Source organism: Vigna radiata, chromosome 5 (assembly GCF_000741045.1).
Source record: "Vigna radiata var. radiata cultivar VC1973A chromosome 5, Vradiata_ver6, whole genome shotgun sequence".
NCBI classification, from domain to species: Eukaryota; Viridiplantae; Streptophyta; class Magnoliopsida; order Fabales; family Fabaceae; genus Vigna; species Vigna radiata.
Window position 1 is genome coordinate 714,059 of NC_028355.1, and position 12,882 is coordinate 726,940.

The 12,882-nt window shown below is 34.2% G+C and overlaps 3 protein-coding genes across 4 annotated transcripts; 2 read left to right on the forward strand and 1 right to left on the reverse strand.

Moving 5' to 3' along the window:
• The first annotated feature begins 502 nt into the window (after nt 1–502).
• LOC106760191 lies at nt 503–3,010 on the forward strand. Its single transcript, XM_014643653.2, has 3 exons — nt 503–1,318; nt 1,413–1,663; nt 2,330–3,010. Exons 1-3 carry the CDS (start codon nt 1,172–1,174, stop codon nt 2,718–2,720), a joined length of 789 nt encoding a protein of 262 aa, XP_014499139.1. The 5' UTR covers nt 503–1,171; the 3' UTR covers nt 2,721–3,010.
• A 699-nt stretch (nt 3,011–3,709) lies between these two features.
• On the forward strand, nt 3,710–8,439 carry LOC106760150 (importin subunit alpha-2). 2 transcript variants are annotated; one of them, XM_014643597.2, is made up of 11 exons: nt 3,710–4,160; nt 4,346–4,442; nt 4,547–4,638; nt 4,750–4,881; nt 4,973–5,158; nt 5,242–5,405; nt 5,496–5,574; nt 6,225–6,353; nt 6,968–7,095; nt 7,199–7,578; nt 7,699–8,439. In XM_014643597.2, the coding sequence occupies exons 1-10, from the start codon at nt 3,948–3,950 to the stop codon at nt 7,566–7,568; spliced, it is 1,590 nt and encodes a 529-aa protein (XP_014499083.1). In that variant the 5' UTR covers nt 3,710–3,947; the 3' UTR covers nt 7,569–7,578; nt 7,699–8,439. The 2 variants fall into 2 exon arrangements, with proteins under 2 accessions (XP_014499083.1, XP_014499082.1); XM_014643596.2 differs by having other exon boundaries at nt 3,711–4,160; nt 7,199–7,582.
• A 2,189-nt stretch (nt 8,440–10,628) lies between these two features.
• On the reverse strand, nt 10,629–11,575 carry LOC106760028 (leucine-rich repeat extensin-like protein 3). Its single transcript, XM_014643466.2, has one exon. It carries the CDS (start codon nt 11,390–11,392, stop codon nt 10,898–10,900), a length of 495 nt encoding a protein of 164 aa, XP_014498952.1. The 5' UTR covers nt 11,393–11,575; the 3' UTR covers nt 10,629–10,897.
• Nucleotides 11,576–12,882: the final 1,307 nt, after the last annotated feature.

Below are 12,882 nucleotides of genomic sequence, written 5' to 3' on the forward strand. Positions count from 1 at the left end.
ATTTTAAGAATAAAAAATAAATTCGAAAATTAAATGTTTTTTATATTTTTTAAATGAAGACATTAAAGTCTTAAATCTAAGATTATATTTTAAAAATACAGTACCACCCAGAAGTACTTTCAAAATAATTACTCAATTAGGTATTAGTTTTAAGTATTTTCTTACTCTAAAAGTAACAGAATTTTTGTAGCTACCATTACTGAGCCAAAAGAAAAGAGAAAATTAGCTTTAACTATGTAAAGTTTGGTACGGTTATCATGATTTGATTCAATAAGTTGGGTCAGATAACTCTTTAAAAAAACAGCACATTTAATATGATATTATGAAATCAATGAGTGTGTCATATTTAGACAAAGTATATTGACACAGATTGCATTTTGGCATCAAAGATAAGGTTAAGAAATTGGCACTACAATTGTATATGTTGGGATAACTATGAAATTCATTTTCATAATAAATTTTTGTGGAGAATAGGAACCCAAAGATTTACTTATAAAAAGTATGAAAAAGTTTTGTTTTTTCTCTTTTGTAAAACCAAACCAACATGAGAAACATGGTCAGAACCGACATCAGACTTCCATCTGGCAATTGATTGACCTATTTGGTGTCTCTTGGTGGCTATTTTTGTCCCTCTCACTCTCAACTGCATTTTCCACCTCAGAATACCACTTTTTCAAGCTTTGTTCTTATGCTCACCACTTAGGTTTCAACCAACAATAACAACCGTTCATCTTATAATGCTTTGCCCCAATTCAGAAGCAGAGAATTCATTCCCTTTCTAATTAAATTAATTAACATTTTCTTTCTAATATTTCAGAAAAAAAAAACTGAATTAACTGAAAGGCACTCTGCACTTTGTTGGGTGGTGAAATGGCCATGATGAACACATGTTTGATGTGTCATGAGTCATTAGCACTAACTTTGTTGTCTTCATCAATGAATACACATGAAACATAAACATATGGTGCTAATTAACAATTGCCTATGTGGGACTGTTTGGTATTAAATCCTCACACACAGTGGGAATCTTTGCCCTTTAAGCAACCTTTGCTCCAAGCTATTCTGAAACTCTTCCTTCTTCTTCCCTTTGCCAAATTCTTCTCTTCAAAATTCTCAAACTTCATCTTCTACCCTTCTGTTCAATTCTATCTTTCTTCTTCAGCTCCAAAACATGGCTATCACACATGCTGACCTTCAACCCAGCAGAAGGAAAACAGATTTGAGTAGCAAAACCGGTGCCTTTCTTATGGTTCTCACCATACTGATTGGCCTCTTCTGCTTCATCCTATGTCTCATAGCAGAAGCCACACGTTCTGAGGTACAAGTTTCATATCTTTGCAAAATTACTACTGGAATGAATTAAAAAAAAACCTCTCGTGTGAAGTTTAATGTTACATGATATGATTTGGTAGGTGACATGGATGAACACAGGTGGAAAAGAAAACGGAGCCAAATCAGAATGTGTTTATAGTGGTAGTGGGAAAGTGCCATTACTATGTGCTGTTTCTGCTTTTGTTGGACTTGCCTTTGCCATGGTCACACAACACACTTACATGTTGATAGCACTCAGTAAATCATCACCTTCTTTGCTTACCTGGGACCCTGATTCTCCCTCTGCCAAGTCCCTAACATGGCAAGCAGCTTTTTTCTTTGTTACAACTTGGTAAGAGAAAGACACCTTTGTTTTTATGTTCTTCAATTAATGTCACAGAAAATATAGCTCTGAAATTAGATAGAAAGAAACTGAGACAGTGGCTGATAAGAAAAACTCTGGGAAAGATAGAGTGAAAAAGCAAAGGAGCACAAACATATAGGTTGATTTCATGGTCCCATCAAGGATCAATTATTTGAAATCTTATTTCCATACATTATTCTTATCTTTTAGCAGACAAACTTCAGCCTTATATTATTAGGAAATCAGCATTATCTTTCCCACCTAACTATCCTTAATTTAAGTTAATCAAAACCTAATCCAGTATTCATGTGAAATAATAATATAAGTCCTCCCACCAACAAACTGGCATACTCTGATGATAATACCTTCATCTAACAGTAATGAATAACTACATGTCCAAGAGTTTAATCACTAAATTTTTTACAGTTTAGCATCCATTCACATTTTATAACATCATTGGATATTCTATTTGACTAGAGATAGGACAGAATACCTGTCAAGCTGATTTTGTAATATAGTCTAACATGGTATTTGACTGTCATTCCACTTCTGATAAAAAAGAAATCAATTTTAGTATAATTTGTAATACAAAAGGTATCCCTTTTTCAGCAATCAACTAAACCAGAAATAGGAAATGTGAATTGAATGTTGTAGGATTTGTTTTGGAGTTGCGGAGATTTTATTGTTGGCAGCACTGAGTGTAGAGTCAGGCCATCTGAAGAATTGGTCGAAGGCAAGAACAGGTTGCTACAGCATCAGAGAAGGGTTGTTTTCTGCTGCAGGGGTGTTGGCTTTGACCACAGTTTTCTTGGCTGCTGGTTTATACTTAACAGCACTACGTGCACAGAAAATGGCAGAGGAAGAAGCCATTGTAAGAAGAGAGGTTCTAGAAACCTCTGCCTTGTATGCTTCTCCACCAAGATCACCCCAACCACAGTACATGTCAACCGTTGCAAGGGAGAACCCCACAAGCAGAGAGAACCAGAATGAGCTTCTCTTATCTGTGTTTCCCACTCCATTTGTTAAAGGTTATGACTTTGTTTGAATCAGAAAAAGGGCAGAGAGAAAGTGGGGTTAGGAATTTTAGTTTTACACAACTCAAAGGGTTGAAATTCATTTCATTCTGTAAATAACTTCAGAATACAGATAAAAAGAAAAAAACAAAAGCTTATAATCATTTCATTGTTTGATATTATCTTTCTTCATTGGTGTAAATAAGGTGCTACAATTCTTCTGGTATCTAATCATTGCGTCGTCTGTTTGGTAAAGAATCTATAGTAAATTATGCAGAATGTGCCAGAAAAAAAGGCCACATTTAAGTGCTTCTTATTTAGTTATATAAAACAAACATTTTTCTGCATTCTTTTGGCTTGCGAATTCTTGGAAACAATGTCAGAGAATGGAATAGGGAATTACACGAGAAAGTTTCGTTTCATGTATGTATGTATTTTGGCTTTGCCAAAATTTCAGAGAGAATGGTCTGCTTTCATTCATTGTATTTTAGACCAAACAAGTCATTTCTCATTATTATAGGTGTCAACTCAAAATTATGTGACCACGTGAGGCATCCCAACACCATGTTCCTAATATTTCATCTAATCTTAGAAAGAAAAATATATTAATAATTTCTACCATTTGCACAAATAATTCCTTTTAATAGATATTTTATAAAGAAAATAGATTGGGTCAACCACTGCACGTAATTGTACGAGTCAACAATTAAATAAAGCGGATTCAACAGCAAAATTCAAGCTTCAAGCATATTATTTAACTTTTTAGATAGTTAATATTAAAAAAATAAGGTTTAAATTGAATATTTAATTTTATGTATTTTATTAAATACAAAAAATAAATAATATTTGGTTGACAATGGATATTCTTGGAATTCCCATCAAATTTCATGGAAAGATTGATATGATTGAAGTGAGGGCCCATCTTTCCGCACTGAACCGTAACTGGTTCGCATGATATCGGTACGATCCATTACAAAAATTGAAATCGCTTTCATTATTATTGTTAAGGACCAACGGGCCTGGATCCGACCCGAAACACCAGATCCGAGATCCAGAACCACAACCACCGCTACACGCAATGCAATCCCAGACCCCACTGCATACACAACCCACCGCTATTTAAATTTCCTGAGAATATTGTAGAAACCATGTCGCTCTAATTCTCAATCGAAAACTTAGGGTTTTTCCCCCATTTTCAATTCCGATTCTTTCGATCTTTGATTGTTCTTAGGGTTAGGGCTGTTGTTGTTGCAGCAAAGATGTCGTTGAGGCCAAATGCTAGAACCGAGGTTCGTCGCAACCGTTACAAGGTGGCGGTGGATGCCGATGAGGGTCGTAGGAGGAGGGAGGATAACATGGTGGAGATCCGGAAGAGTAAGCGAGAAGAGAGCCTACAGAAGAAGCGCCGTGAAGGCCTTCAAGCTCAGCGACAGTTCCCCACTCCTCTTCAAGCCTCCATTGTCGAGAAGAAGGTATGGCTGTTATTGGCATCGCATGGCAGGAAATTAGAATTCCACTGCGATCTTTGCAATTTCAGATTCATGTGCTTTGAATCGTGCTGTTGTGATTTGATTCGTCTCAGTGCGATTGCATGTTAGTCGGTGAGTTATGAAAACGGTTTTGATGGTTGTTTTTGTCTCTTTCTTGTTGGCTGCAGTTAGAAAGCCTCCCTGCGATGGTTGCTGGAGTGTGGTCAGATGATAACAGCCAGCAGTTGGAAGCGACCACGCAGTTTCGGAAGCTGCTCTCGATTGGTAACGTGGATTGATTTTGTTTGATGTTGTTGTTGAATTGTTGTGGTGCTATGGTTCTGTGTGTTAACTTTGTTTCGTTTTGTGTGGCTTATTCTATTGTGTAGAGCGCAGTCCCCCTATTGAGGAAGTTATTCAAGCTGGAGTTGTGCCTCGATTTGTGGAGTTTCTTCTTAGGGAGGATTTCCCTCAACTTCAGGTTTTGTTTTATTTAGCGCATTGGAGGTTTTTGTGCGGTGTAGTGTAGTTTGAATGGAATTTGATTTCTTGATTGGTTTCTTGTGTAATTTGTTTTTCTTTTTTTGGTTAGTTTGAAGCTGCATGGGCTCTCACGAACATAGCATCTGGAACTTCTGAGAATACCAAGGTGGTGATTGATCATGGGGCAGTTCCGATATTTGTCAAGTTGCTTAGTTCGCCCAGTGATGATGTTCGGGAGCAGGTATGGTGATACAAGAATGTGATAGTTCTATCTTTTCCTTTCTTGGAATCTTGACCTAGCTTGCCGGAATAATAGAACTTTGAAATTCCAGGCAGTGTGGGCGTTAGGAAATGTTGCTGGCGACTCCCCCAGGTGTCGTGATCTTGTTCTTGGCCATGGTGCCTTAATCCCACTGTTGGCCCAGTTGAACGAACATGCAAAACTTTCAATGTTGAGAAATGCAACATGGACCCTGTCAAACTTCTGCAGGGGCAAACCACAGCCGCCATTTGAGCAGGTAATTGTCTTTCTGTTCGATTGAAATCAAACCTGTAAGATAAACTGTGTTGGGCTACAACGAAGATAATTTTTTATGGACAGGTCAGGGCAGCACTTCCAGCTCTTGAGCGATTAGTATTTTCCAATGATGAAGAGGTCTTAACAGATGCATGCTGGGCGCTATCATATCTTTCTGATGGAACAAATGACAAAATCCAAGCTGTTATTGAGGCTGGTGTATGTGGCAGACTGGTGCAACTCCTTATGTGAGTGCTAAATCTACTGTACCTGGTCAATCATTGGTTTATTGTTTCAATTAATTGTCTTGGCATTAAACTTGTCTGTTTGTTGTAAAGGCACCCATCCCCTTCAGTGCTGATTCCTGCACTTCGCACAGTGGGAAATATTGTAACCGGAGATGATATTCAGACTCAGGTAATGACTTGTAAACAGTCATCCATGACTGAATTGTATTCTTTTTCAAGGTCTGTGAAATAATAGAAGTTGGTGTCGCATAATTAAATTTGAAAATTAAAATATTTAAGTAACTCGACCCCAAATTGTCGATAGGTTAATTTTGCATGTTTCATGTGTCCCAGGAATCTTGAAAATTTAAATTTAAATATTAAAAAAACTTTGCTCAATTTTTGATAGGTTAATTTTTCTAGTCTAAGATGATTAAGTAGATAATATGTTGTTCTACTATAATATGGCTATAATATGAGTGTGGAACTGTGCGCTCGACCAAATTGTAGTCTTACCTTCATAAATTTGTCGATGAATTTGTGTTGGCTGACTTGGGTGGAGTGTTACAGTTGGTTGTTCTAGTTTTGTACTGAATACAATCTTTTGAGTGTTTGGGGAGAATAGAGTGAGAGGTTCGGAAGAGTGAAGAATTTATACGATGATATTCATTGCATACCTTATCCACTATCCACTGAAGAAATCAATTTGCATGTCTTTCTTGGCTTTTAGCACTGTGACTTGCCACTGTGACACCACCACTAACCATGAATCTAGGTGTTGCTTCCCCAATCTATCATTGTTTGAGAGTTTCCTGATTTTGTTGTTACTCTTTTCATCAGACTATCATCAATCATGGGGCTCTCCCGTGCCTTTTGAGTCTGTTGACACACAATCATAAGAAAAGCATCAAGAAAGAAGCTTGCTGGACCATATCGAACATTACAGCTGGAAACAGAGAACAGATACAGGTAAGCCACTATATCCCAACTTTTTTACTTGATGTAAATCCTTTTTTTAATCAAACAGACCATTGGTATTTTTTTGTTGTTTATCCTTTTCTTTAGCTTGATGTTTGTTATCTCCATACATATTAAATTGGATATTTCAATGGAATGGAAATATTTATCTCTTAAAATTGGATATCTCTTCAACCATTACTGAGTGCTACAGATGCTGTGGCTCTGTGATAAGTAATATAGGAAGCTAGGTGTTCTTGAACGTGAACATGTGGGACAAATATTGGTAGGATTAATTCCATTGGATAAAGTAGTTCGCTAATTTATTTTGATCTATCAATAATTAAATTTTAAAAAATTGATCCATCCATATTTTAAGAATTAAACATTTTTATCATATTATCCCCGCGTTCTCTCGTCCATCTCTTCCAAATGAAGGTAAATCACTTGCATATTCAAGTAACAGAACATTGGTATTTTGTATTATAAAGCATTGTACTCTGTTTGGGACCTTGACCTTGAGAATGTTCTATTGCCACTTGTGAAGGATTAAGGATTGAAATTTTAGTTGGCTTATTTCATTAAAATAGGTGCTATGGACTTTATACAATTTATATGTGATATAGGCTGTTATTGAAGCTGGTCTGATTAGCCCCCTTGTCAATCTTCTTCAAAATGCTGAGTTTGACATTAAAAAGGAAGCGGCATGGGCAATCTCAAATGCTACGTCTGGTGGTACCCATGAGCAGATCAAGTATAACTTTTATATTTATTTTTAATTTTTTTAATTCTACTTCATAATAGCAAGTTGGTAATTATTGGAAATTATGTATTGACTTATCATACGTGGTTGTAAGGTATTTGGTGAGCCAGGGTTGCATTAAACCACTCTGTGATCTGCTTGTTTGTCCGGACCCAAGAATTGTCACTGTCTGTTTAGAAGGTCTTGAGAACATTCTGAAGGTTGGGGAAGCTGAAAAGAGTTTGGGTAACACTGGAGATGTCAACTTGTATGCTCAGATGATAGATGATGCGGAAGGATTGGAGAAAATTGAAAACCTGCAGAGTCATGACAACAATGAAATATATGAAAAGGCTGTTAAAATTCTTGAAACATACTGGTTGGAAGACGATGATGACACACTACCTACAGGAGATGGTGCTCAACCTGGTTTTAACTTTGGGAACGAGCTTCCAGTCCCATCTGGTGGATTCAACTTTAGTTGAAGACTGTTGTGTGGGTAAATGTGCTTTGTCTCAGTATTATTTTTTCTTTAGGGTCATCAATCGAAATTTCCCCTCATTTTTTAATATAAGTTTCACAGTTTTCTAAGCCAAATTGGTTTGAATAATGTAGGAACCAGGTTGGATGGAGCAGGGTTGATGCTAGGGTAAACTGTTGGAGTCGAGTCTGGGGTGGGGTGGGGTTGGGGGCCAGGGGGTGAGTTCGGTCAGTTTGGTCCTTGCACTTCATGGTGTCTGGTTTAAGTCTGGTCTTGTGTCCGTGGTTAATGAGGTGCTGGGGTGGGTCAGTTTAACTACCAAGTCCAAATAAGAAGGGTGGTGGTGGGTTCAACAGCAGCATAATGACCTTGTTAGAAGTTTATGTCGTGTTAAAAATACATATGCTGTGGGCATATATAACTATTGGAAGGTTCTATGTTGCAGTAGCAGGGACCGTATTATATGGCAGTGGATGGGTTTTCCTCGAATGCGGCTTTTGAGTCCTATTTTTTATTGAGTCGTGTAGTTTTATTGGTAATTTATTATACAGAGTCAGTATTTGATTTGAGTGGATACAGTATTCAGAAACCGTGGTTGTATTCAAATGAAAGAATTAGAATATTTTTGTGCTTGCATTTCTCCGTTGGGCTATTCTGAAGCATTTTCTCTCGCACAATTCAAATCAGGGGCCTAGAATGCGTTGTGTCAATAAGAAGCCTAAATCGAGATTGCTGCCTGAAGCACAAACTCTCATTAGGAGAGCTGAAAATTGTATGACCCCAATGGAAGGAATATGTATCAAGTGTAGTCAATTTGTCAGACTATGTTACAACAACAGTTTGTTATTTCTGTGAAAGTTGTCTTTTTGCTTAAAGTCCGTGCGATTTCTTGAGATTTGAATTTTGAAGAAAGATTATGATATTCAATAAATGTTTAGTTTAAAATTTATTCGGTTGTCAAGGATTCTAGAATGGCAAATACGAAATGTTTTCAACCTGAAGGATCTAACGAGTAATCATAATCAGAATGGCATTCTCTATTTTTGAAGATACTTAAAATGGATAGCTTATAAATTAATTTATTGTAAAAGAAAAAGTGATTTCTTTGCCCAGTATATTTCATCCAACAATTCAGAATTTGATGTAATTATACATGTTCGGACAAATATGTAAAAAATTACTTCACTTGATGAGATTTATTTTATAAAGAGTAAATGTTAGACAAGCTTGATATTGTGATAAATCTAAATTTCTAAATTCATATTTAATAGTCTTCAAAAAGGTTAATTATTATATATTTTGTTACTAAGATGAATAGCTTTTGAGAAAGTTACTCTTTTATTCATTAATATTATTCATTATATATTTAATCAAATAGTTAATTTATTTGAACTTAGTTTTATGGTTTATGATATTAATATTATGTTTCAACATCAAAATTAATAATTTTTATAAGCAAATAAAATGAAAATTTGAAGGATAATGTTTCATTGTTTTATGGTCAAATGCAACTTCTGAATAATGTTAGATCAACTCAGCGAAAATTTATGTTGTCAAGGGAACATTATTTTATATTTTACATGTAAAATTTACATTATTTAGAGAATATTTATAGGTTACTCACTTATGTATATAATAGTTAAAAAATGTGGACGAAAATTCACGATAAAATAATATAATAATGTATAGGATTGTCCCAATATCACTTACAACCATACAAAAATAAGTTGAAGGGCCCCATTTAATATTTAAAAAATTGTAAAAAATATTTATTAAAAATGAGAGAAATTAAAATACATTATATAAAATAGTAAATGGAAGTTTGTATGGGTTGGCATTGAAGCACAAAGAGAAAGGTGAGTTGGATTTAGATGAGAATGCGTGAAGAATGAGAAGGTGGCCCACTTCACTGTTCTTCAATAATTTCACACATCTACAACTCAATATATACTCTTAAACATACTATTTTAAAAGTATAAATGTACATTCAAATTTAATTACGAATTATTAATTACTTTTTAGAGATTATGATTATGAAATTATAATTTTTTGTTAGAAAGGTATATTAGAGATACATGTTACAAACATATGTTGATAGAAATTTATGCTACAAAATTTATTAGGAATAATATATGTTAAAAAAAATAGGAAAACATATTTTAGAAATATATGTTAGAAACATTGTTAGGAATAATATATTTTATATATAATTTTAGGAATACATGTTAGAAATCAAATAAAATTATCTAAGTTAAAAGTTAGCTTATATAGATTTTTGTTCTTTTGAAATATTGAAAATTTAGTTGTAAGCTAATTTTAATTGGTTATATTAGCAATTTAACTATAAAATTATTACAAGGTATTATCTACTCGGGTTATCTAAAATTATTGTTCTTTTGCATCCTTTTTATCTAAAATTATATATTAACATGTAACACCAATCGGCTGCTATCATCAACTATGAAACAGAAGGAAAATATATAATATAAAATAGATTTAATCAATGAATTGAATTCATATAATAGATTTAACGTATTTTCGATCCAAAATTTAACACTCAGGTGTGAAACATAAGAAAACAACAACGACAGTAGTCACCGATAATGTGCTACAGTTTTGATGATGATGTCTTGTCTTCAAAGTTATTTTACTGTTTGCAGATCATCCCCTAATTATCATATCAATAATATATTTTTTATTAAACGTTTTAATTATTCTTATTCAATAAAATATTCCGATAATGAAAAAAAAAATATATATATATATATATATATATATATATATATATATATTATCATCTAATAATAGCCTGACTGCATTACAGAATTATTAACTTTCGTAACATTATTTCATCAAATTATATCTTTAACGTTTTCGTGGAGAAAAAAGGTTATAGCTTTAATTGTAACCTCTAATTGGTGTAAACTTTTATGCTAACTATTAGATAACTGTATGTAAAAATTTATTATCAATTAGTTAATTAATTAATTATATCTAATTCCACTAAAAAAACACGTTTGAGAAAGATAATAATATATTGACAGAAAACTAAATAAATGGAAACTAAAAGAAGCTTCTCGAATTTATAATTTTCTCATAGTAACCAAAATTAAAAGGCTAAATACAGTTACAAATTAAATTGCAGATCAACCTACATTATATTATAAAAAAAAAGTGATATCATAGAAATTGAAACAAGTTCATGCTATTCCAGGGGCAAAATGGGAAATAGGTACACTGTCTTTGCAGTGACTTCACTTCCACTTTCCCAAGATCTGCTAATTTCTGCACTTATTCCCACAATTTCCCCTTTTTTTCCTTTTTTTTTTCTCTCTACCAAAGCAACCCAACAAGAAAAGGTAACAACGAGGTTGCACAGACTAACCAGCTTTTCGCCGGCGGAGGAGCCGCGGTGGACGGAGGAGGAGGGATGTGGTAGTAGAACGGGAAATAAGGGACAATTGGGTTCGGCGGTGGCGGCGTTGGGTAGTACTTATTCGGCGGCGGGTAATACGCGCCGCCACCGGATGATGCCGGCGGTGGAGGAGAGGAGTAGATGTACTGAGAGGGTGGCGGTGGAGGGGAGTAATAGTAAGAGCCGCCGCCGCCGCCGCCGGAAGGAGGGGATGGCGGGGGAGGGCAGTAGGTTGTGGTGGGAGATGGCGGCGGCGGAGAGGGTGGCGGAGGAGAGGGAACAGCCTGGCCGCAGGGGGTGCATTTGATGTCATCCTTGGAGGAAGTTTGAAGTTTGTGATCTGCTGCCATTATTGAAAGAGAAGCGAGAGAAAGAAAGGTGATGAAAAAACAGAACACTACTGTGGTTCTCATTCTGATGTTCCGAGGATCCGAGGAATGAGGTTGTTATTTGGTGAGAAAAGAAGAATGAGAGAGAATGTGTAGAGAAAGAAAGAAAGAAAGAAAGAAAAGTGAAGTGAAGGATGTTGTGTTGCTATTTTGAGGTGTAGTGTTATGGTGTGGTTGAAACAGTGTATTATCTTCTTTTCCACTGTGCTTGTGCGTTTCCATTATTATAACAAACATAATAGAATATAAAGAAAAAAGATAGTGAAAAGGGAATAATATCGAGAAATAAAAAATGGTGGACACCACCGACACGTTTTTACTTTAACATAAAGCAGCCATGTTTGAACTTTGAACTCGTTAAGAAATGAGAAATAAATAACTGTCCAAAATAAATATATCTTTACCCATTTAGGTCCGTTTTGTAGCATTTTTATATTTTAAATTGGTTTTATTTCGTAAAATTTTAGGTTAAAAGATATAATGTAAGAGAAGGAAGTAAATAGTAAGAAAGTGTTGGATGGTCCTAAAGAGGAGACGTAAAGGAAACGGAAGAAGTGATAGAGGGTTTGGATTTTGTGGTTGTTTATTTCTTTAGATCTGTGCTATACAAATTGCTTCTTCTGTCACTTTGTGCCTATAAATCTTCCTAATTGCACTGTTGATTAAGGCGCAATAAATTGAAAAATGATATTTTGACATCAATTTTTTGACACCATTTTGATATTGTACACATGTCAAAATGTGGTTGGACGGTTTCAAATTAAAAAAAAAAAAACTTTAGTTTTTCTCTTCCAAATATGTTCTTAACTCAATTTTTTTAATTTAAAATCGTCTAATCACATTTTAATACGTGTACAGTGTTAAAATATATGAAAAATTGACATCAAAATATCATTTTCCCAAAATTTACTGATCCCAAAGTTTGGTTGTTTCTGCTAAATTCATGAAGCATTTGTCAACGCAAACGATGTTAGAAAGCCTAATTTCCATCACAAATGGCCGTCCATGGTATTACTTTCCAGCCTGGTTAGCCTTAAATAAACAACCCATAAACTTTCACACTCATCCATCCATCCATCCATGTCCATCCTCATCATCCATAGGCTCCACCATCCAATAATATTTTTTTTTCTTTTAACGTTTTACACTTTATTTTCTAAATTTTCAAATGTCACTTTATGTATAATATCAAGAAAAATTAAATATCATATAAATATAAATATAAAAACTCATATATTTATTATTTTAAAATTTTAGATTAAAAGTTGAGTAAACATATTACAGTTCAATTTCACAAAATCAATTTGTAATGTGAAATTTGTATTTCACTTATATATTATAGTTTTATTTTTAGTCAATACGGAACTTATAAAAAAAATGTAAATTAAATTTATTATGTTTTATTATTGTTGTATTTTTCTAACAAAAAAAGAATCTATCAATAATATAATAAGTTATTTCTTAGAAAAATCTATTATTTTTATATGTTAATTTTAAAATTTATTTAAAAAAAT

Excerpts from the sequence above, each read along its gene's own strand:
- LOC106760150 (XM_014643597.2), top strand. The coding sequence starts at position 3,948 with ATGTCGTTGAGGCCAAATGCTAGAACCGAGGTTCGTCGCAACCGTTAC. Across the intron at positions 4,443-4,546 it reads TCGGAAGCTGCTCTCGATTG|AGCGCAGTCCCCCTATTGAG; the intron begins GTAACGTGGATT and ends TCTATTGTGTAG. Across the intron at positions 4,882-4,972 it reads GTGATGATGTTCGGGAGCAG|GCAGTGTGGGCGTTAGGAAA; the intron begins GTATGGTGATAC and ends TTGAAATTCCAG.
- LOC106760028 (XM_014643466.2), bottom strand. The coding sequence starts at position 11,392 with ATGAGAACCACAGTAGTGTTCTGTTTTTTCATCACCTTTCTTTCTCTC.
- LOC106760191 (XM_014643653.2), top strand. The coding sequence starts at position 1,172 with ATGGCTATCACACATGCTGACCTTCAACCCAGCAGAAGGAAAACAGAT. Across the intron at positions 1,319-1,412 it reads CAGAAGCCACACGTTCTGAG|GTGACATGGATGAACACAGG; the intron begins GTACAAGTTTCA and ends ATGATTTGGTAG. Across the intron at positions 1,664-2,329 it reads TTTTTCTTTGTTACAACTTG|GATTTGTTTTGGAGTTGCGG; the intron begins GTAAGAGAAAGA and ends TGAATGTTGTAG.